Genomic DNA, 23071 nt, shown 5'->3' with positions numbered 1-23071 from the left:
GTCGGATCATCTCCCTGCCGCCACTCTTACAGTAACTATGTCCAGTAGTTTCAGATGCCCAATGGGTCTAATCTAATTCCCTGCCGTAAAAAAATGGCGAAATCCACGTTCTCTCATTTCCTTTTTACCATTTCATTGTCTTCTTATTCTTCTTACTTGAGCAGCAAACCAATATATCTTCACACAACCCACTCACATACTCTGTTTTCAGTCCATGACACCGTTGAATCCATTCCAGAGCAACCCACCAGCGTGAGTAGCTTCGCTAAATCATGGGAATCGATCATACCCTTTTCAAATCTTGTAAATATCTTCCAACCCTTTGTGTTTTTTTGCAAGTTTTCTTCGTTTTCGCATCTGGGTTTGGATCAATGGCGCCTATTTCAGCCGCATTTGGTCCAGATGGATTCTTCTGCGCCATTGATGCCAGTGGTAAACAGGAAGTTATTTGTTGGGGCAAAAATAGCTCGTCTCTTTCACCTTCTTCCTCATCTTCCACCTCCATCTTCTCCGTCGCTATCCCCCCAATGGCCGCTCTCTCCGGCGGCGAGGGGTTTCTTTGCGGCATTTTAGCAAACACTTCGCGTGCGTATTGTTGGGGTTCGATAAATCCAGGTATAGATCTCGTCCCATTGGATTTTCGAAACACGGCTTATTCGCATATTGCCGCGGGAAAAAGCCATGTTTGTGCAATTAGAGGATCCTATTATTCTGATAGCGATTCAGGTCCTATAGATTGTTGGGATGTTTCAAGAGCTTCAAATAAGAATACCCTGATCTCTAAACAGAGTTCTCTGTTTTATAATCAATCGATTGCCAGCCTTGTCTTCAAAAGGGTTGTTTCCGGTGAAGGATTTAGCTGCGCCGAGCTTCGTGATGGAGGGATTCTTTGCTGGGGACCAAATTCCAACACTCTCGATGTTTCTAATGTTTCTGAAAACTACATCGTACTAGCCGCCGGAAAAGATGCTGTTTGTGGAATCTCAGAGGTTTCCGGTCGAGTTAAATGTTGGGGCAACGCCGATTCATTCATTGGCCTTCCGACAGCCACTGGATACGTAACGTTGACCGCTGGAGAGCAACATTTCTGCGGCATCCGATGGGATACTCACGAAGTGGACTGTTGGGGTAGCTTGAATTCATCTTCGATTCCTGAAAACACAGGATTTATGGCAATTGCTTCCTCTGATCGATCAATCTGTGGCATTAGAGAAGATAATCTTGTTCTTGATTGTTGGTTTTCTCATTCTTCTGAGGCTCCTCCTGGCAATGATCCTCCATTGGAGCTTTGTAGCCCAGGGCTATGCGCTCCAGGGCCTTGCCGTGAAGGGGAATTCTCTTTCAATGCCAGTATTCTAAATGAACCAGATTTGAAAAGCTTGTGTGTAAGGAAGGATCTGAACATTTGTTCACGTTGTGGAGTGAATTGCTCAAATGGGTTCTTCTTATCTAGCCCTTGTACTCAAAATTCTGATAGGATTTGCTCTGCTTGTTCTCTATGCCAGAACAGTTCTTGTTGGGATATCTGTGGAGTTCAGTCATCTCCTGAATCCAAGCAGAAGAATTGGCATCAATGGCGTAGTATATTGCTGATAATCGGCGGTTCGGTAGCTGGATTAGTCCTGATTCTTCTCGGTTGGTGTCTTCATCCTCGCGTTATCGCTTCGAAGGACGAGAGCAAGAAACAACACAAGTCGGAGCTGGAGACTGGTACTGAAACTGATTCTTGTGCTCCATTGGCTCCGCCTTGTCCCGGGATTGCTCAGATTTTTCGACTTTCAGAGTTAAAGGATGCAACCAATGGGTTCAAGGAGTTTAATGAGCTTGGTAGGGGAAGATATGGCTTTGTTTACAAGGCTGTGTTAGCTGATGGGCAGCAGGTTGCAGTGAAGAGGGCTAATGCTGCTACCATCATTCATACCAATAGCAGGGACTTTGAAATGGAGTTGGATATCCTTTGTAAGATAAGGCATTGTAATATTGTGAATCTGTTGGGGTACTGTTCTGAGATGGGAGAAAGGCTTCTTGTTTATGAATACATGCCGCACGGGACGCTTTACGATCATCTCCATGGCGGGCTTTCTCCTTTGAATTGGATGCTTAGGTTGAAGATAGCGATGCAGGCAGCGAGGGGTTTGGAGTATCTGCATAAGGAACTCGTGCCTCCTGTCGTGCATCGAAATGTCAAAACTTCGAACATTCTTTTGGATTCCCATTGGGGTGCTAGAATTGCAGACTTTGGGCTTATTACATCAAACGACGACGACATTAGCGGGGATTTAACGAGTGATGTTTATGACTTTGGAATTGTGCTGCTAGAGATCATCAGTGGAAGGAAGGCTTATGACAGAGATTATACACCTTCAAGCATAGTTGAATGGGCAGTGCTTTTGATCAAGCAGGGTAAGGCTGCAGCGATTATAGACCGATACACCGCGCTACCGAGAAACGTTGAACCTCTGCTTAAACTTGTTGATATAGCGGAATTGGCTGTAAGAGGAAAGGCCAGTGAGCGACCGACGATCTCTGATATCGCATCTTGGTTAGAGCAAATTGTTAAAGATGGGTTGATCTTATAATCGTAGTTAGTACCCTAACACGGGTGCTCGGGTTCGAAACATACGTTTTGATCGATGGGACGGAACATATTCTTTTACAGCTTATGTGAGTGCTGCTCTCTCTTCAACTGTAAATTAGTTTTTGAGCTTCAGCTTGTACATGGACACATACTTCATTGTTACACTATTTCTTTCAATAAAGGACTTGCCATTTCTGAGCATGTCTGCTATAAGTTTCTAATGATTTCATTTCCATTTTGAGTATTCTTTAAATCTATATGGATAAGTAAACGATCAAATACGAAATGATACGATGAAGATATGATTTTCTCTTCTTGCCTTATATGTTAGACACGAGAGATTGATGATCCCATATTATCGTTCAATTTTATGGTTTATTCTTACTTTTCTCAAAGGTATTCAGACCAGCCACGAGGTGGTGTGCCAGCAAGAACGCTCGGTGTCACGGTCATGCTTGTCCCAGACATGTTGTCCATGGGCGCGTGCCCGTGACACGCTGAAACCTTTGCCTTGTACTACTTTATTGCTTTCTTTTACCGTTTTCATGTTGTATTATTTCTTTCTTGTTTTCTTTAAGAATATGACGTTTCGGTGATGTCATGGCTACGCCGGGTAGACATGAAATGCCTCAAAATGTACTATAGGGAATGACTAGTTGTCAACTTCTCCCTATCCGATAGTTATATGTCGTGAGTAGTTGTTGTTGACTTTTGCTTACATTCACATATAACACCAATTTCAATTTCTCTCTCTTGCTTTCAAAACTTTCTTTCTAAATCCCCTCTCACCCGCTTTCTAAAATCTTCTCTTGAAATCGAGACTCGAGGTTTGTATTCATGTTGCCCGACCACAGGCAATGTAATTTGGAGCAGGCTTGACCCACTCAGTGCTGAGAGTGGGTGTCGCACAATCGCCAAATCCGCTGCCTAGAAACTGCGATTGTGACACTGGGGCAGGGTGGATTGGGGGGTCCCACCTTGATTGAGAAGAGAATGAGTGCCATCGAGGATGCTGGGTCTCGAAGGGAGTGGATTGTGAGATCCCACATCGATTGGGGAGAGGAATGAGCGTCAGTGAGGACACTGGCCCCAAAAGGGGGCGGATTGTGAGATCCCACATCAGTTGGAGAGAGGAACGAAACATTCTTTATAAAGATGTGAAAACTTCTCTCTAACAGACAAGTTTTAAAAACTTTGAAAGGAAAACCCGAAAGGAAAAGCCCAAAAAAGGACAATATCTATTAGCAGTGAGCTTAGAATGTTACAATGTCGGCAGATAGAGTTACCATATCTAAACATCAATGGCTGCTGATGAAGTTAACATGGAAAAGAGGCATAGCCTGAGAGATTAAGATAGAGAGCAACTTCTTTTGCTTTTTGAATCAGAAAGACCAATCACTGTCTCTTACTTTCATGGTTGACAGCTCAAAAGCTTGAATTTTTGTTTCTAAAAAGGTCAATGCACAAAGAGTACTCCATGGAGGGCTGACTCAAACCTCTATAACATACAAACTCTCTATAAATACTGCTCTGCTAAATCTTTTCTCCCCCATCTTCCAATCAAAAACCTCAAATTGTGAGATCACACATCGCTTATAGAGTTAATTGGAGAGAGGAACATAACATTCTCTATATAAGTGTAGAAACTTCACTCTAATAGACACGTTTTAAAATCGTGAAACTCATAGCGATGGACTTGGGCTCTTACAAATGGTACCATAGTCAAACACTAGTGAGTGTGCCAACAAATACACTAGCCCCCAAGGAGGGTGGATTGTGAGATCCCACATCGGTTGGAGAAGGGGAACAAAACATTCTTTATAATACCAGACGCGTTTTAAAACCATGAGGCTAACGACAATACGTAACAGACCAAAGTAGACAATATCTGTTAGCGGTGGACTTAGGGTGTTACAGAAACTATGAGCTTTCTACGATTCACATCTGTTACTTAGAAGTTTTTGTACTAAACAGAGATCATAATCGACTGTCAGTATGATTTTGCTCTTCAAATTGTCAATCTATGAAGCTACAGATTTTGGGTGACAGAGACCAAAAGAATGGAATTCAGCAATTCAAATGAACAAAAAGGAAGAAAGAAACAAAACTCTGCACATATCTCTGTTATTCACCCATGCTATGATACCAACCCTCAATGAACTTTTAGGTGGAAAAACAATGTAAGAGCTTCTACCAAATTTTCTATGTACACACACTAAATTCAAAAGACTCCAACTGGGATCAGAATCATTTACCCTGAGATGAGCAATGCTTTACATGCTATTTGGTGTTGAAACCTTTGAGAAAATACTGGTTGATGAAGTTCCTTTATCCATCTTAATGTCCATGAAGTCGATAATATGTCCTGGTTGCGAAATCTTATGATCTTTAACGTCGGTCTCCCTCATCAACATACTTACAGCAACAGACATTCGCGGTCGTTTCGTCGTGTTTTCTTGCACACACAGTAGGCCAATTTTCATAAACTGAACAGCCTCTTCTTCCCGGATGTTCGTGTCAAGTGTCGGGTCTATCAATTTTACTAGCTCGTTCGTGTTGTAATGATCCCATACCTGAAAATCACAAAATACCATGAAATCGGACCAAGCAACCTCCTAACACAATTTGATTCCTCAAATGCAACTTTGTTTCTTTATCTTACCTTCTGAACCAAGTGGTGTTCGCCACGTTCCATATCGAAATCCACAGTTGCTCTCCCACTGACAATCTCCAACAACAACACTCCGAAGCTATAGACATCTGATTTTCGTGTCAAATGCCCGCTAACAGCATATTCAGGAGCAAGATATCCGCTGTTTTTCGATTATCAGATCAGCAGTTGTTTCCTGAAAGTAATTAACATATTCAAACGTATTGATAGAAACATCGACTTACATTGTGCCAGCAACACGAGTACTAACATGAGAAAGGTTCTCTCCAAACAACTTCGCCAATCCAAAATCCGCAACTTTAGGCATAAAATTACGGTCGAGAAGAATATTGCTAGCTTTTATATCTCTATGAACTATATGCGGGTTGACTTCCTCATGAAGATAGGCAAGCCCACGAGCTACTCCAATCAAAATATCCTTTCTGGCTTGCCAACTAAGTCTCATTCTATTTTCCCCCACACCTATTGATCAAGATTTTAGAAGCATAATCTAAGTTCAGAACCATTGTCTTTTCTAATCACAGCTCAAATCAAGTTACAAATGCATATAAATCATTAAGAAAATGCGTTTAGTTACCCTGAAGAGCATGAGCAAGGCTGTTGTTTTCCATGTAATCATAGACCAAGTATCTTTGACATCCATCAACATGAAACCCTTTAAGCACAACAAGGTTTTCATGTCTGATATTAGAAAGTGAAGTCAATTCAGCAATGAATTCCCTTTCACCTCTCATAGATTCAACCTCAACAGAGAGCACCTTCACAGCAATCTTCCTGCCATCACGAAGGCGACCCTTTTAAAAGTCAACCCCATTCAGGCATTTTATCAGACACCTTACGGGCATTCAAAACAAAAACAAAAAAGCCTAATACAGGGGCATGGCAATACCTTGTAAACGGAGCCGAATCCACCCTCTCCCACCTTATTTGCCGAACTAAATCCATTGGTAGCCGATTTAAGCTCGTTGTAAGAGTACACACGAAACCCCTCATTATCTTGTCTATCTGCTTTGATTCGAGCAAACCAGTCAAAGGGGGGTTTGATTTGATAACAAACTCCGCAAAAACTCAACAAATAACAAAAGAAAAGCTCACCGTGCCAGCTATTTTCCATAGCATTAAGCGATGGAGAAGAACAACAAGTAGAAAGAAGAGATCGAAACTTCATTTGGCTAAACAGAATCCAAAGAGAATCACAGAATAATCCCAAGTGGGTCAAGTGGGGATTGGGGGAAGGGTGCGGGGTTAAGAAGGCCGCGGGTTTGAAACGTTCATGGGCAAATTAGGAGTATTAAATTGCAGCCTGTTGACGATCGATCGATGAGCCACCATTGAGACAAGAAATTGGTCCAGGCGTGGGAAAAAGGAAAGTCCTCCCTACTCGGTTATGATTCATTTGGAAATGATCAAAAAAGGACTCGGCGGAATTTGGTCAATGCTTAGTTGCGTTCAAAATTACACCATAAAATATATACAACGAATTGGAGACTTGGTTGAAGACTGTTGCAGGACCTTCAAATCAAGTGGAAAAAATTTTAAGGTTAAAATTGATACGTGTTCTCCAATTTCCTAAAAATTTCTTTGATGTATATTTCATTATTCNGAGTGGAAATTGGGACAAATTTCAATACAGAGTCTAAATTGATTCAATTTTAAATTTATACCATTGTTAATTTAGGGTTTTAATTGATAAACCCTAAAATTTAGAGGTAAGAATTAAGTTTTACTTTTAAAAAAGTTAATATAAATTAATAAAAATACTCGTAATTTTACATTTTTGTCCAAAAATAAAAGTTTCAAAAGTTACAATAATATCTTTGAATTAAAAAAAAAACTATAAAAAATTAAAAAATCGACCGTGAAAACTATTAATACTTTGTTTTAAAAATAACTTTAATTTATTTACCAACCTCGTAAATATTAAAAAAAATATCTTTATGAATAGTATCACATTTAAAAAATATTCATAAAATTGTAAAAATTATATTAATACTTTATTTTATTTTTTTCAAAAAGTTTTAAAGTTCAGTAAGGATATTTTAAAAATTTTCCTAAAGAAATATAAGGGAATTAATGAAAAATTAAAAGTTAAAAAGAATATGTTCGAAACAAAATATTAATTTTTTTTATATTTAAAATTAATGATAAATGTATCTTTTAAACTTTCAGTTTACTATTAATATTACAATTTTTTAAAGTTTAGAGATATTTTCTAGATAATTTATTGGTATTTTTATTAATTTAATCAAAAAAAATTATTAAATTTGTGAATATAAAATTTAAATATCAACATGAGTATAGTTCAACTAATATAAAACATATGTTATCGACTAGAAGGTCAAATATTAGAATCTCCTATCATACGTATTGTAGGTTAATATTTGATTTATTGATAGACCGTTAAAATACGACAAAGTTACAAAAATTTGACTTAGACCAAAATGATATAATGATTTATTGACTTAAAACATTAATTACATTTTATTAAATAAAAGCAATAAATTAGTTGTTTAATTATAAAATAATGATCATCGTACAAACAACTATTAATATTTATTCATGTAACCCACAAAAAAATATATATTGTTTTATTCTATAAAATCTATCATTTCATTTAATTTAAAAAACTAAAAATTAATCGTTATATATATATAGTTTTCAGAATTTTGAATTTTTTTTTTAAAAAAAAAACAAATAAACTCACCCATAAAAGGAGTATTGATTACTTGATTTTAAAAAGTCAAATAATTATCCAATTAATTTATAAAATAATTCATTTAATGCTCTCTTGATGAAAAAAGTCAATAATTATTTTAATAACAATTCAAACTTTTGAAGATAAGGAGAGGGGTCAATAGTCAAATCAAAAATATAAAAAAATAAATAACAGGTCAAATTAAAAATGTGTCGTTCGGAGCGTAGTAACGGATAAAATTTTTTAAGATAAAAAAATTCTCATTTCTTACCTTATTTTTCAGCTCCAAAATGAGATCGGAGTCGGTGATGAACAAATAGTCCAACAGACACGTAACTAGGGCGCAAGTAAAAAAATCCATTAGTTCTCTTTTCCTTTTACAATCGAGAATCAAGACATATCAAGCACTACAGTGAGACGTGAAAATACCCGATCCCATTTTCGACCTCGATATGTAGAGTCGTCTTGTGTCATATGTACGAGATTGTTCGGGAGTCATGGTCCAAGTGCAATGAAAATTCAAAAAAGCTCGTAAACTTCTTAGTATCTTTCCTTTAATTGACCATTCTAGCATTGTTTGAGACGTCGGAATAAGGTGAGAAATTTCGGATAGTATTTTGACTATCTAAATTTTCATGCAATTTTTAGTTCCTAAAAAAAATTGCATGAAAAAAAAAAAACAATAATTTTGTTATTTGGAATTCAAAGTTTTTAAAAGAGCGTAAAAGTCTGCCACGTGTGAATTAGAGAATGATTTGAATGAATATGCACGTGTGATCCTTTTTTAATTTTTCTTTAAATTTTAAATTTTATTGCCTTTGACTTTCCACAAAGAAAAATTCAAACTTTTTTTTCTTTTACATTCTTTTATCCTTTCTTCTAGAAATATTATTTTCTTTGGGAATGGTTATTTTTTTTTAAAATAATTGTCCTAGATTTAAATAATAATTAATATTTTATTTATTAAATTATTTTTCAACTTAATGGGGTCGATTAAAATAATGGAAAGAATTAATAATTTAGATAATGTGTTTAGTATAGTTTATTATTAAAATATATTTCTTTAAAAAAAAATGTAACAAAATTCTTAATTAAGAAGTTCGAAAATGAATATCTTTTATTTTTATTTTTTAAATTAACCCTATAAATACCGCTTTTACTTGATTTGTTATATTTTCTTAAGAATTTTATTGCAGAGAATAATGAGAAAATAAATATAATTTAAATACTCGATTTTCTGGTGAACTTTGGGAGAAAGGAGGGGGGTTTTTGTAAATTTGGTAGGGGTTTTAGAGTAAAAAGAAGAGAATAGAAGGGTTTGTTTGAAAATTTGAAAGTTGATAAGGTGTGGGGTAGGCAAATGTATTTGATATTTTGGGTGTGACCCAATCAACTTTTGAAAAGAGTACTTTGGGCTTTGATTTAGATATATTTAGATATATCGACGTTTAATTCAACATTCTCATTCTCTGAGTTTTTATACTCAGTTTTGAAACATTTATCAAAAGTCAATGACAATATTGCAATGATTCCTGTGACTTCCCGTTTACGTGGATGAACTTCATCTAACTTGTATCCTGTGACTTCCCGTTTACGTGGATGAACTTCATCTAACTTATATTCTTACTCATCTTTGAACATGGCGAATAGAATAACATATTTAACGTTCATGTGACAATAACGATAGAATAAGAAAATTTTGCACATTGTTGTGTGTTTGCTATACCAACTCCAATGCTTAATTTAGCACAATTTAGAGGACTTGCCCTCTCCCAATTGAAAAAGAATATATAATATAATAAAATAACAAGGTTTTATAAACCTTTTTTGAGGTGGAATAATCTGATTTGAAGGGTTTTATCAACCAAATATTCACTTTAATTTTAACAAATGAAAAAAAAATAAAAAGTTGGCTTAATTTTGACTTGTTTTACCATTCAAATCAAGCTAAAATCCTTAATCATAATATAATACTCTGATCATTCAAATCAAGCTAAAATCCTTAATCATAATATAATACTCTGATCTTTAAAGTGAGTGACACAAAACGAACCTTAAACTTCCTAAAAAATTTGTCCCTTTTAAGAAGGGAGATCGAAACTGATCCTACTCTCATTGACTACTATCAGGTTCGCAGAATGATAGAAAAAAACCAAATCTACTCTTGTGACATGGTTGAAGTTCATCCACCACTTTGAGAAAAGAGATGAAACGCTCTACCCATCTTTACACATAAAGAGAAATCACTCAAGACAAGAGGTGTCGACAACGACAACTTAATGTCTTGACTTTTTCTGCTTATGGAACATCTAGAATTGTCAAATCTCTTGAAAGAGAACCCGAAAATAGACGGGTTCGCTCACTACAAAAAAGAAAAAAAAAGAAAAAAAAAGGGACAATCCTCCATCCTTATACTCTGTTTTTCTGCTTCCTCAAGCAAAGCCCCATCTCTTTCCTCTCACAAAACAACCCATTACTTTCCATTTTGGAATCCCCATTTCACCAAACCAATTTCCCTTTCTTATAAATCCCATCTCCAAACAAAAACACCTCTTTTTTTTCCCTCCCCACATTCACTATGAACAACCTCTTTCTCATCATCTCCTTCTTCCTCACCTTCCTCTTCTTCTGCAAGTCCATTTCAGCTCAATCCTCTCAGCCACCAGCCCCCTCCGGTCCGACTAACATCACCGCCGTCCTAGAAAAGGATGGCCAATTCACAACATTGATTAAGCTCCTAAAAAGCACCCAACAGAGTGATCAAATCAACAATCAGCTCAACAACTCCAACCAAGGCCTCACTTTTTTTGCTCCCCCTGACAATGCCTTCTCAAATCTCAAGCTCGCCACTCTCAATTCCCTCTCCGATCAGCAAAAAGTTCAGTTGCTTCAGTTCCATGTCCTCCCTACTTTCATTTCCATGTCCCAATTTCAAACCGTCAGCAACCCACTTCGTACTCAGGCCGGAAACAGCAACACTGGTCAGTTTCCGTTGAATGTTCCAAAAAAAGCTAGACCAGAAAAGAGATCTTATCTTAACTGACTTCTCAGAAGCTTTCTAGAGTAACATGAATATCAGAAAAGGCTATAATAGTGTTTCTCTGAGATAATCTCAACGTTTTCTTCCTTAATTAATAAAGTTCCGCATAGCAAAATCTTGCTCAATGAGCAATTCTGTAAACTAAAAAGGCTCTATTATGTAACTCTAACCCCTAAGGTATTTCTACTTTTCAGAAAATAAATATTTCGATCCCCCCTCTCTTTTATAGCCAATGTTTTCTAATCATCATAAAAATATCAGAGAAAAGAGGAATCGATGTTTTTGCTGAAATCAGAAATGGAATTCAAACCCACCAGGATAGCCACCTCCTGCTCCACCACCAAATCCACCGTCAAAAGTAAAGGTAAACTGCTGTCCGCCGCCACCAAAAGGATTGAAACCACCTCCACCACCCATGCCCATGTCTTCAATGTCTTCCCCTCTATCAAATCTTGAACGCTTTTCATCATTGCCGAGGACCTGCAAGACATAACTTAGCCACTCAACCATATGTGTTATCCATACCACATCGTGTCCAACTTTTCACAGCACAAGAAATCATTATACGTTCGAGTAGTTAAAACCAGAAAGATGTAAAAGGAATGCCAACAAATAGTAAGTAGATATTTTTCAAGTCAGACCTCATAAGCAGCAGCGACATCTCGGAACATGGCTTCTGCTTCTTCTCTATTTTCAACATTTTTGTCAGGGTGCCATTGCAAAGCCAGCTTCTTATAGGCACGTTTAATCTCAGCGACAGAAGCAGTTTTTGAGACCCCCAAAACTTTATACCAGTCCTTTCGTTTGCTCATCTTTAAAGCCTTTTCAGCCCTCATCAGTGACTGTCTAATATTCATATCCTGCAATCATCATTGATCCCATTAATTGATGATGACCGATAACAGTGCAAAACCTGCGATAAATGTCCTAATTTTATTCCATCTTACAATGATTTTTTTATATGAACAAATTGGTATAAATTAAATCTTAAAACCTTTCCTTTAAAAAATATAGTAATTAATTATCTGAACTTGTAACATAAATTAACATCGCAATTACACTAATCGATAACTAAGACGGTCACCCGAATAACCATACTTAGAGGATGTTTCTTCAATAAAATTACAACACTTTGAGGATATACAACAGGCATGAGCCACAAAAAAAAAAAAAAAAAAAAAAAAAAAAAAAAAAAAAAAAAAAAAANGAGCCAAACCAAAGAAACAAAGGAAAGGGGCTCCAAGTATATAACAAAAAAACTGAAACTAACCTGTGGTGAACTTTGAGCCGCAGTCTTAAGATCTTCAACAGCACCCTCCCAGTCCTCTGTTAAAAGCTTTGCTTCACCTCTCTGGAAAAGACAATTCCCAGCATTAAGGACTTGAGACCATTAACAAAATTTCGACACTCTCATTATGTTAGGTTGATTAAGGCGATTGCCAGGACATTCACAAGAAAATGAATTGAAAGGAAGTTAGGATGAGACATAGGTTGCAGTTTGGATTTCTAAAAATGCACAAAAATTATAGATCTTGGATGCAAGGAAGAAGATGGTAATCATAGCCCAACATAACAGCTCAGCATGCCAAAGGAGAATCAGAGGAGCTATCGCATTAAGATAAAATGGCTCCAGATATGGAAAAGCAGTGATAAGCAGAAAGGATCCAATACTAAATGGAAGAGCCAGAGAGATGAGGGCCAAAAACTACAGCAAACCTGAACCAAAGCTTCAATAAGGTTTCCATCAATGTTTAGTGCTTCATTGCAACTCGTAAGAGCATCCTTTCCACGACTGAGCTTCACCAGTACCTTGCATAAGCCAAGATGAAGATGTGCATTGTGTGCGAGATGATTGGGGTCTAATGCAAGGGCAGCTTTGTATTCCTCCACTGCTAACCGCAGCTTACCCTTGCTGACATTATCTTCTGCCTGTCAACGAAGTATAAAAACTAAAATGAAGCACAAGATAAATAGCACTATCAAATTCAAGAATCTTCATTCCATAACTGTACGTGAGATTCTCATCTCATACCGCTCCTCCTTTTATGTGATGCACATAATGAGACAAGAATAGTACATCAAATAAAAAAAGATTGAAATACTCTCGTTAGGAATGGATGAGACTAGTGCTTTTACAAAAAAATCTCTAGCCAACTTTTCTGTAAAAGATCTTTTCTAAACATCAATCATGTTGTTACTGGATAAGAAATGGCAACTCTAACAATTTTTTTTTTTTGTTCTCAATGCCTCTAAGGTTCCTGGAATTAGTCACTTCAATAGTGAAGTCTTTGATGGTTATACAAGTATCCAAATACAAATGAGATGGATATTTGTTGTCCCAACCATTTTTCTAAGTTCCAATCCCGATAAAGAAAATGGATAATTTATAACAAAGTTTTTGTGTTGTTGATCCCTAGGTGTAGTGCTTCTTTTGCTACCTATTTTTTCTAGTGAAATAGGCTTGACTTAATCCATAGGTTACACCTGACGCTCAGTACTAGAATCGACAACTAAAGCATCTAAGGTTACATTAATCATAAATACACGACAAAAGGAATTATTTATTTTAAAATTGCACATCCAAGAAGAGTAGATTTATTTCAATTATAATTATTTTTTTTATTTCTATCCTGAATAATGTGTCTTTCTACTGTACGGAGACCAAATAAAGAGGTCTAAAGAAATTTCAAATAGAACACCCAAGAAAATAGGAATTAAAAGATTTCATCATTTTTCTTGGGCTTACACTCTTGGACTTCTTGAGCAGATTCTTCAATCCAAAATATGCTTTCTTCAGTTCACCATGTTCTGGATCTAGGCGAAGACCCTTCTGAAAATGCCTGGAAAAATTGTTCAAGTATAAAAGTTTGTTCATGTTATAAGAAGTAAAGTTTTCAACAATATGTACTGTCAAATCAACCTCAAGGCAACATCATGATCTGCCAAATAGTAGTAGGCACGGCCACGAAGTAATAATGCATCTAGATTGCTTTCATCTTCTTTAAGAATATATACAGCCTCAGAGATGGCAGCAGAATAGTCCTTGGTTGCCAACAATAATTTTATTTTCAGGATTTTGGCCTACATCAAATTAAAGTGCACGATAAGTAGAAATTCAAGAGAATATTAAAACAGGTAAGAAGTCTAATTGGATAAAAGATGATATCACCTCAGAGCATGCTGGAGAGAAAACAAGTACAACTTTATCCAAGAATTCCAATGATTTTGTGTGATCTCCTGTATCAAAAAGCTTAAGAGCCGTTTCTAAAGCACTCTGAGCCTGAAGCAATTGAGAAAGCTCCGTTTCACCAGCTGAATTTCCAGGTTTTAACTCCAAATACTTTTTGTAGTTCTTCTTGGATTCATCATATCTACATCAGCCAAAAAGTTCCTGAATCATATAATTATCCAATCAGAATGGAAGGTAGAGAGTGAGAGCAAGGTTTTCTACATGCCACAATAGTTTAAATGTCCTTTACAATATTCTCCATCTCAAATGTGATTTTTGTTTTTAGTACGTTTAACCTTCTCTAGGAAGATGTACTCTATGTTTTCTTAGGATATCATGAGCCAAGGTTATGAAAAGAAAATGATGTTTTGGAGTCGTGAAGCTTCAACCCTGTAGCTGGATGTTGGTTGGAAAGAGGTCAACTAATTTTCAGAACCAAAAGTGAGATTGCTGAAGATACTTCGGATTGATTTGTTTTTTTAGCGAGTAGTCTGAAAAGTAAACTCTAAATTTTGATATTTCCTTTCCTCCTTTCGGTCCATTGTATTTAAGTGTTAGAAAAATCCTTTGGTGTAATTTATTTTTATTTTCCCTCAAGAAGATGCGCCTCCTTATCCTCTGTATTATTTGTAACATTTTTTTACCTTAGCACATGTAAACATCAATTTATGTGCGCTAAATTAAAAGTTTAGTCTAAACTTTTAAATTTGCATTTATTTGTGGTCCCTGAACTTAATAAAGTGTTGAATAAGTTCTTAAATTTTCAATTGTGTCTAATAAAAAGGTTCCTAAACTTTATAGATCCCTGGAATATTCAACTTTTTAAAAAATTAATAAGGCTATTAGATTTAAATGAATTTTGTCTAATAAAACCCTAAACTTTTAATTTTGTGTTTAATAAGTTCATTAGTTTTATTAAAAAAAAAAATCAAATAAGTCAATGGACCTACTAGACACAAAATTGAAAAATTTTGAAAAAAATTGAAAACTTATTGGACACAAATTTGAAAACCTATTAGAGACCAGATTGAAAGTTTAAGGACCCCTGATCGACATTTTTAAGAGTTTAGGAATCAAATACACACAACCCTAAAAGTTTAGGTACTAAACGTGTAATTTAACCATTTATTTTCTAAAAAGTATAAAAAATAGTGTAATTAAAAACACATACACAAACTATATCTCATTACTCTTTGTGAGATCTCACATCAGTTGGAGGGGGAAACAAAGCATTCCTTATAAGAGTGTGAAAACATCTCTCTAATAGACGCATTTTTAAACCGTGAGGATGACGGCAATACGTAACGGGCTAAAGTAGACAATATCTGCTAGCGATGTCCTTGGGCTATTACAGTTGGTATCAGAGCGAGGCATCGAGCAATGTGTCAACAAGGATGCTAGGCCCCAAGGGGAGTGGACTATGAGATCTTATATCAGTTGGAGAAGGGAACGAAATATTTTTTATAAGAGTGGAAACTTCTCCCTAACAGACGCGTTTTTAAACAATGAGGCTGACAGCGATACATAACAGGCTAAAGCAAATAATATCTGCTAGCACTGGCTTCGGGCTATTACACTTTCACTACTAGTCCTTCCAATTCTCAGTCATAATATTTTCCATTCTAGTATATGTTTGTGTATATATATTGTTAGGAATCACGGATCTCCACAACGGCCTCCGCTAGCACTGAGTCTCCCCTTAATTGGAGGCTCGACTCCTTTCTCTGGAGCCCTCGAACAAAGTACACCATTTGTTCGACACATAAGTCACTTTTGACTACACCTTCACTAGCAACTTCTTTGTTCGATACTTGAGGATTTTATTGACATGGCTAAATTAAGGGCATGACCATATTAGGAATCACGGATATCCACAATGGTATATGATATTGTCCACTTTGAGCATAAGCTCTCATGGCTTTGCTTTGGGCTTCCCCAAAAGGCCTCATACCAATGGAGATGTATTCCTTACATTGGTATTCCTTACTTGATAGATATATATATGAGGAAGTTTTTACCACAACCAAGGTTTATAACCAAATAGGAAGAAGAGATGGAAGAAAATAAGGGAGGCAGTCATCTACCTCAGCATAAACAGGCAACATGAAGATGTCAAATCAAAGCCTATTTCCAGATCAGAGGCAATTCCAAATTTCTAATCCTAAAAATTCTGACAGATAATAATTTGCAATGCCAAAATTTTACTGTTTCTCTCAATTTGATGCTATAATTTGCAATGAATTTCAATAAATTAGCAAGAGGGGGAAAACCTGCATAATTGACGAAGAATTGAACCACGATGGAAGTATGCTTCTGAAAGTTTCGGGTCTGCCTCGATAGCAGCATTAAGATCATCAAGTGCCTCACTGTAACGCTTCACCTTTACATTTCGGGAAACTTTCTCAAACAACTCAGCGGAGTCACCCAACTTTCCATCTGGAGATATAAGCCAATCAACTACATGATGCAACTGATAATAAAAACAAGAAATGCAAACCCCAGATGGAAGAAAAAAAGAGGAGAGGGGAAAACAGAAGAATAAGAAAACAGAGAAGAGGGCAGGTTCAAATTTCTTGGGGAAAGCCTTGCATCTGCAGGCTTATGCAGGTGCCAAATTCTGCACCCTTAGGAAGCACTCTTATGCTTTCTTAGAAAAGTTTCACATGCACAGGTTAAAGATGAGTTCTGGCGATCATGTATACTTATTAACCAAGCGAGAAATTCTTTTTTTTTTTTTTTTTTTTTGACAAGAGACAATTCCATTGATGATTGATGATTGATGATTGAAATTTACAAAAAGGATGTAATATCCATGGTGTTTACCTTCAGATGGCTTTAACCATTGGTACTCCTCAGGTTCCAAATCCATAATTTACACCATGAAAAGACAGTGTGTATTTAAATTTCGTTCCAAATATTTTAAAATTTATGAAAGTGCTGGAATAAACAACCAAATTGAAAAAAGCAGTAGAACAATTAAATAGCGGCATAAAGAGACCTACAACAATAAATACCAAAAATCAATACTGATCCTGGTCGGACCAACAAATGTGGGAACAGAAAATACGTAAGCCAACGGAAACTATAAGCCAAATCACATTTTCAATAAATAAAACTTGCTTCAATAATCGTAAGAGCTCCAAAATTTGGCATCAGACTCATCAACATAGTAAATTCTTAACACGTGAACAAATAGAAAATCAAATGAAACATCGCACATTACAAAACTAGATCTAGGTATCTAATCGTAGATAAACAAACCGAACTGCAAAATTAGAAACTCATTCTAGTTAAATTTTTCCAGCGAAGATAAGACGAATAGATCAGAGAGTAAACTAACGGACCTGAAGCCGAAACCAAAGGCTGAAGGAGAAGAAGCTGACAGACTAGAACAAAGTTGAGAAGAAACGCTGCAAACGCTAATCCTCTCCAAGCTGAAGCATCCATGGCGGACAGCGGAATCGAAAATCTTAGCATTGTTTCTTCACGTTCAAAGTTTCACGAACAGAATAAATGTGTAAAATAAAAAGTTCGAAATTAGATTTAGATGAATTAAATTTTAAATAAAATTGTTATTAAACGAGTCGTTCCACGTATTATATCCAATAGAAGGATTACACGTGGATAATAATTTTAACAACCAGTTGAGTAGGACATTCCATCATTTTATGCTTCGTGGAAAGCCCAACAGAAAAGCGAGCCTATTGGAATCCGCCACGTCATGATGAGTTTCTAGCCACGTGTGATTGCGGCCCGTTTTTTTCTATTGGCCCAATACATGGGCTTGAACCAATCTTGGTTGGGCTGTTTATAACCAATCTTCGGTAGTCGAACACAACATGCATGTTAACCCTAAACCCTCAACGTCATACAATTCATGCATCATGATGTCATTCCACGAGACAGCTCGACCATCTTAGCTTGCTCGAACATGTCTAGTGGAACTGACCCATGTGTCTCTAATTTCATTGGGACATTCTAAACATTCATCCATCTAGATTCTCATCCGGATAAGAACCCTTTCGTATCCATGCTATGTCATTTATGGACTTCGTACCGGATAGCAAATGCATATACCAACCTTTGACACATGAGTTGAAGCGAAATATTGGCACACACGTGTCGTCCGATACTGTCTTTCGAGATGCTCATTCCATAATGCTCACCCATATCATGACATACGTATGTACCATTAGGTAGCTCACTTCAGCTACAGGATCCATGGATGGTGGAGAGTTGACACCATGGCTCATCCTATCGTACATTTTGAGACATTTCAAATCTTTCTAGACTAGATGTCATTTTGTCGAGCGGTCATATGGCCTCGTGGAGCATCCATCGAATATTCGGTTAACACCAAATTTGATGATCTTTCATCTTTCATATAGACAGACTTAACTTAAAGCATCAGAGTTTATGGTCAGGGCCTACCTAGCCCTCACCAAGCTTGTCTTCGACACTCATGTTGTCTCTTTCTCTCCAACCTTGTTTATGCCTCAACTTAGCTTTAACACACCCTCTTTTTAGCATGTTGGACAATGTACTGTCTCCTTAGTCGCATCATGACACTTATCTGTCTTGGCTCTCACATAGCCAGATGGACGCCACTTGAAGGTCGTCGCCTTGTTTGTCAACATGTGTGAGATTGTCTTCCTACTGAAATGATGACATGTACTCCCTTGTTTTGTTTTCTATAAGTACATCATTTTCATTCTATATGGAGGCAAACCGTTCCTACACATTAACTTAGCACTTGCTTTCGAGAGCTAGAGGAGACCATTGGAGTAAGCATACACGTTTTACTTCACTTAGCTATACTCATTTTTAATACACGTTTTACTTCACTTAGCTATACTCATTTTTAATTTCTACTGACGATCGTCTCAAAACTTTATTATATATTATTATATATTAACATTTGACCTTGCTTCTCGACCACATCATGACAAATGAACATCTCACACTTTTTCCTCATCCCCGAGCATTCCCAATGAACTCGCTCAACCCCATCTCCGAGCTCATAGAGCTCCCAAATTTCGACATCTCCAGTAACGAAACCAACTCCACATTCCCATTCCCTTCTCTCTCCCTCGTACCCAAAAAATCCCTCAACCCGCTCCCACTTCCGCCATGGGAGCCTATTCGCTGCAACTCCCCTTTGCTCTGATCAAACGAACTCGAAGACGAACTCATAACTCCCACACTATTCCCGGAGAACGACGGATTACTTTTCGTAGACCCGAAATGTGCTGCCTTCAGCAGCAATGCCGTAGCCGACATCGGCATAATCGACTTCCCTCCACCGACGCTACCGCTCGAGCAAAACGACGAGAGGTTTACAGCCGTTTTTGAAGAGTTTTTATTCAAACCCAGAATTGGGTTGGAGGTTTGGAAGAGATTAGAGGGTGGAATTTGGGGGAAAGGGAAGGTGTTGTTGATGGGGAAGTTATTATGGTGTGATTGGACAAAGATTCCGCCTTGGGAATTGAAGAGAGATTCGTTGAGTGAATTGGCAATGAAATTTGGGGTTGAATTTGCTGCTACCGATGAGATTAGCCTGCCGCTTTCGTCTGCTAGAGCGTCGCAGAATGCTCGGTGGGTTATGAAGCTGTCTTTCCTATCAAAAGAGAGAGAGAGTAAGACAATGTTCATTGCTTATTTCTAGTAGGACATCATAAATTTTGAACTCAAGATCAATAAATGCCTTTAAAAATGGTATTAAATGAACAAAAATTTGGGTTGCATGTGTAAGAAAATGCATACCAAACCTTTTTTTTACGAGGGGTGAGATCCCGTGTCTGTTGGAGAGAGGAATAAAACATTTGTTACAAGGGTGTGAAAATCTCTTCCTAACGGACGCGTTTTAAAATTGTGAGGCAAGCAGTGAGGTAAAGTGCTAAAGCGAACAATATCTGTTAGCGGTGGGCTTGAGCTGTTACAAATGGTATCAAAGACAGACACCGAGTAGTGTGATAACAAAGACACTGGGCTCCAAAAGAGTGGATTGTGAGATCTCACACCGGTTGGATAGGGGAATAAAACATTCCTTATAAGAGTATGGAAACTTCTCCCTAACAAATGCATTTTAAAACCGTGAGGTTGACGGCAATAGGTAATGGGCTTCGAACCATATCTGGTAGCAATGGGCTTGGGCTGTAATAATGGTATCAAAGTCAGACACCAAGTGGTGTGTCAAGTGAGGACGCTCGGCCTCCAAGGGGGTGGATTGTGAGATTTCACATCGATTGGAGAGAGGAACAAAACATTCCTTAAAAGGAGGTGAAAACCTCTCTCTAATAGACGCGTTTTAAAATCACGAGGCTGATGGCGAACAAATCATTCCTTATAAGGGTATGGAAACCTCTCCCCAACAAACGCGTTTTAAAATCGTGAGACTGACGGCGATAGATGATGGGCTAAAGCAGACAATATCTACTAACAGTGGATCTAGGATGTTACATAGAAATGTTAATGTAGATATAGGTATAAGTATTTGAACATCCAACTAATTATGGAGCCGAGAAAGATTTCTCGGAACAAAGAATCCAACCTGTGACACTTAAGTAAAAGAGTGACACATGATTAAATCTATACCACATCCGAATGAGAGCGATTCAAATTATAGTATGACTAAGAAAAGCTTAAAGAAAACGAAACATACTACTTATACTAACAAAGTACGTCCCGATTAGTTCTAAAAACGAAGAGTAAGTAACGTGATCATGCTAAGAACGAACGCCGAACCTGGAAAAGAGTGTTCCACAGTCACATTTGTACTCTCGAGTTCCACAAGTTTTAGAATGAGCTTTCCAATCCGATTGAACAGCATATTTCTTAGAACATTTCTCACATTTCCATTTCTTCTCACCATGTTTTCTACTAAAATGCTTCTTGATTCCAGTCAGGTCTCCAAGTGCTCTAGCTGGATCATGATGAACACAAGACTTCTCTGGGCAAATATAAACCTTCTTCTTCACCTCTTTGTTGCTTCTCTGCCTAAGCTTCCATGGCAGATTGTGCCCTCTTCTATGAAGCTGCAAGTTCTGATCCCTTTGAAACCCTTTGTTGCATATCTCACATATGAATCGGTTCGTCGCCATTAGAGCGTTCGGCGATAAAGCAATCACCTCGGCATCTGGATCTGTATAATCAAACACACCCATTTGTCAAAATCCCATTTTTTTTTAAAAAAAAACAATTTTTTTGAAATGGGTATTGAGAATCAAACACACCCATTTGTCAAAATCTCATCTTTTTTTCAAAAAAACAAATTTTTGAAATGGGTTTTGAGAATCAAACACACCCATTTGTTAAAATCTCATCTTTTTTTCAAAAAAACAATTTTTTGAAGTGGGTATTGAGAATCAAGCACATCCATTTGTCAAAATCTCATATTTTTTTCAAAAAAAAACAAATTTTTTGAAGTGGGTATTGAGAATCAAACACACCCATTTGTCCAAATCCCATCTTTTTTAAAAAAAAAACATTTTTTTTGAAATGGGTATTGAAAATTTTGAAGTAAATCAGCTGAAAATGTTAAGATCAAGAACAAACCTGGTTTTCCTGGAAAATTTCTCTTCTTTTTAGGGTTAGGGTTAGGGTTAGGGTTAGGGTTATGAGGAAGATGATAAAGTTGAGAGCTTTGTTCAGACATGATCAGCAAAGCTCACAAACAAAAAGAGGAAAACCAAAGGGGGTTTGGTTTTGTTTGGTTTTGATGAAGCTGAAAATGAAGAGAAAAAGATGAAAAAGTTTGAACAATTATGGGTATGGACAAGGACAAGAACAAGAACAAGAACAATAACAATAACAATGGATTTAGCTGCGGTCTGTTTGTTTGGCTTAAAAAGAAATCTCCAAGAACCATGATGAGTAAAGGGAATATTTTTCATGTTTAATTAATTCATTATTATTATTACTATTTTGATTCTGAAAAAGTTGGTTCCCTCTCTGTTACTGTTGCGGCCATAGTCTTACGTGCAGTCCCTTTTATCTTACTGTACTCAATCTTCAAGATGCCTCAGCTTTATCCATAGATTTAGCTGCCCCATCTCTGATTTTCTTGAGATGGGTCAATATTTTAAGGCAAAAGGAGTAAAAACAAGAATTTTGGTTAAAATACATGTATCGAATCAAAAGTTTGAGAGTAGAGATGTGTATGTTTAAGTTCGGCAAGGATGAGGAATCTCTGTTTAAACGGAGAATGAAATAGAAGTGGAAAAACGTATATCCCTAGTAGCTAAACGGTGCCATGAATCTTGATTATTTTCCCCATCAACCTTTTCCAAATCCCGGCTCATCACACCCAATAATTGAAATTGTGAGATCCCACCTCGGTAGAAAGGAGAACGAAGCATTACTTATAAGGGTGTGAATACCTCTCCATAGTATACGCGTTTTAAAAACCGTGAGGCTGACAACAATAAGTAATGGGTGGGATTAGAGCTAGACACGGAGCAATGTGTCAGTGAGAACGTTGGACCTCAAGGGGTGGATTGTGAGATCTTACATTGGTTGGGACAGGGAAACAAAACACTCCTTACAAGGGTGTGAAATATCTCCCTAATAGACGCGTTAGGCCCTCAAGGGGGTGGATTGTGAGATCCTATATCGGTTGAAGAGTGAAACAAAGCATCCCTTATAAGGGTATGAAATCTCTCCCTGATAGATCCGTTGGGCCCTCAAGGGGGTGGATTGTGAGATCCCACGTCAATTGGATAGGGAAACAAACCACTCCGTATAAGGGTATGAAATATCTCCCTAATAGACGCGTTGGGCCCTAATAGACCAGTTAGGCCCTCAAGGGGGGTGGATTGTGAGATACCACCTTGATTGGATAGGGAAACAGAGCACTCCTT

The 23071-nt window shown here is 37.1% G+C and overlaps 5 protein-coding genes across 6 annotated transcripts; 2 read left to right on the top strand and 3 right to left on the bottom strand.

Moving 5' to 3' along the window:
* The first annotated feature begins 1 nt into the window (after nt 1).
* On the top strand, nt 2-2779 carry LOC111781055 (serine/threonine-protein kinase-like protein CCR1). The gene has a single exon (XM_023661458.1). It carries the CDS (start codon nt 273-275, stop codon nt 2577-2579), a length of 2307 nt encoding a protein of 768 aa, XP_023517226.1. The 5' UTR covers nt 2-272; the 3' UTR covers nt 2580-2779.
* Nucleotides 2780-4637: 1858 nt separating this feature from the next.
* LOC111781056 (putative serine/threonine-protein kinase) lies at nt 4638-6681 on the bottom strand. 2 transcript variants are annotated; one of them, XM_023661460.1, is made up of 6 exons: nt 6345-6681; nt 6139-6254; nt 5827-6043; nt 5474-5711; nt 5241-5391; nt 4638-5151 (listed from the first exon to the last, which is right to left on the bottom strand). In XM_023661460.1, the coding sequence occupies exons 1-6, from the start codon at nt 6415-6417 to the stop codon at nt 4852-4854; spliced, it is 1095 nt and encodes a 364-aa protein (XP_023517228.1). In that variant the 5' UTR covers nt 6418-6681; the 3' UTR covers nt 4638-4851. The 2 variants fall into 2 exon arrangements, with proteins under 2 accessions (XP_023517228.1, XP_023517229.1); XM_023661461.1 differs by having other exon boundaries at nt 5827-6023.
* Nucleotides 6682-10017: 3336 nt separating this feature from the next.
* Nucleotides 10018-11008, top strand: LOC111781058 (fasciclin-like arabinogalactan protein 11). Its single transcript, XM_023661463.1, has one exon. It carries the CDS (start codon nt 10523-10525, stop codon nt 10985-10987), a length of 465 nt encoding a protein of 154 aa, XP_023517231.1. The 5' UTR covers nt 10018-10522; the 3' UTR covers nt 10988-11008.
* A 32-nt stretch (nt 11009-11040) lies between these two features.
* Nucleotides 11041-17740, bottom strand: LOC111781057 (dnaJ protein P58IPK homolog). Its single transcript, XM_023661462.1, has 9 exons — nt 17558-17740; nt 16484-16649; nt 14154-14355; nt 13905-14065; nt 13731-13824; nt 12701-12913; nt 12255-12335; nt 11626-11844; nt 11041-11464 (listed from the first exon to the last, which is right to left on the bottom strand). The coding sequence occupies exons 1-9, from the start codon at nt 17688-17690 to the stop codon at nt 11276-11278; spliced, it is 1458 nt and encodes a 485-aa protein (XP_023517230.1). The 5' UTR covers nt 17691-17740; the 3' UTR covers nt 11041-11275.
* Nucleotides 17741-19093: 1353 nt separating this feature from the next.
* LOC111781889 (protein indeterminate-domain 9-like) lies at nt 19094-22004 on the bottom strand. Its single transcript, XM_023662618.1, has 3 exons — nt 21768-22004; nt 20958-21354; nt 19094-19830 (listed from the first exon to the last, which is right to left on the bottom strand). Exons 1-3 carry the CDS (start codon nt 21865-21867, stop codon nt 19185-19187), a joined length of 1143 nt encoding a protein of 380 aa, XP_023518386.1. The 5' UTR covers nt 21868-22004; the 3' UTR covers nt 19094-19184.
* Nucleotides 22005-23071: the final 1067 nt, after the last annotated feature.

Source organism: Cucurbita pepo, chromosome LG19 (assembly GCF_002806865.2).
Source record: "Cucurbita pepo subsp. pepo cultivar mu-cu-16 chromosome LG19, ASM280686v2, whole genome shotgun sequence".
Classification (NCBI taxonomy): Eukaryota; Viridiplantae; Streptophyta; class Magnoliopsida; order Cucurbitales; family Cucurbitaceae; genus Cucurbita; species Cucurbita pepo.
Note: the sequence above shows the minus strand (reverse complement) of the source record. Positions and strands in the feature narration are given on the sequence as shown.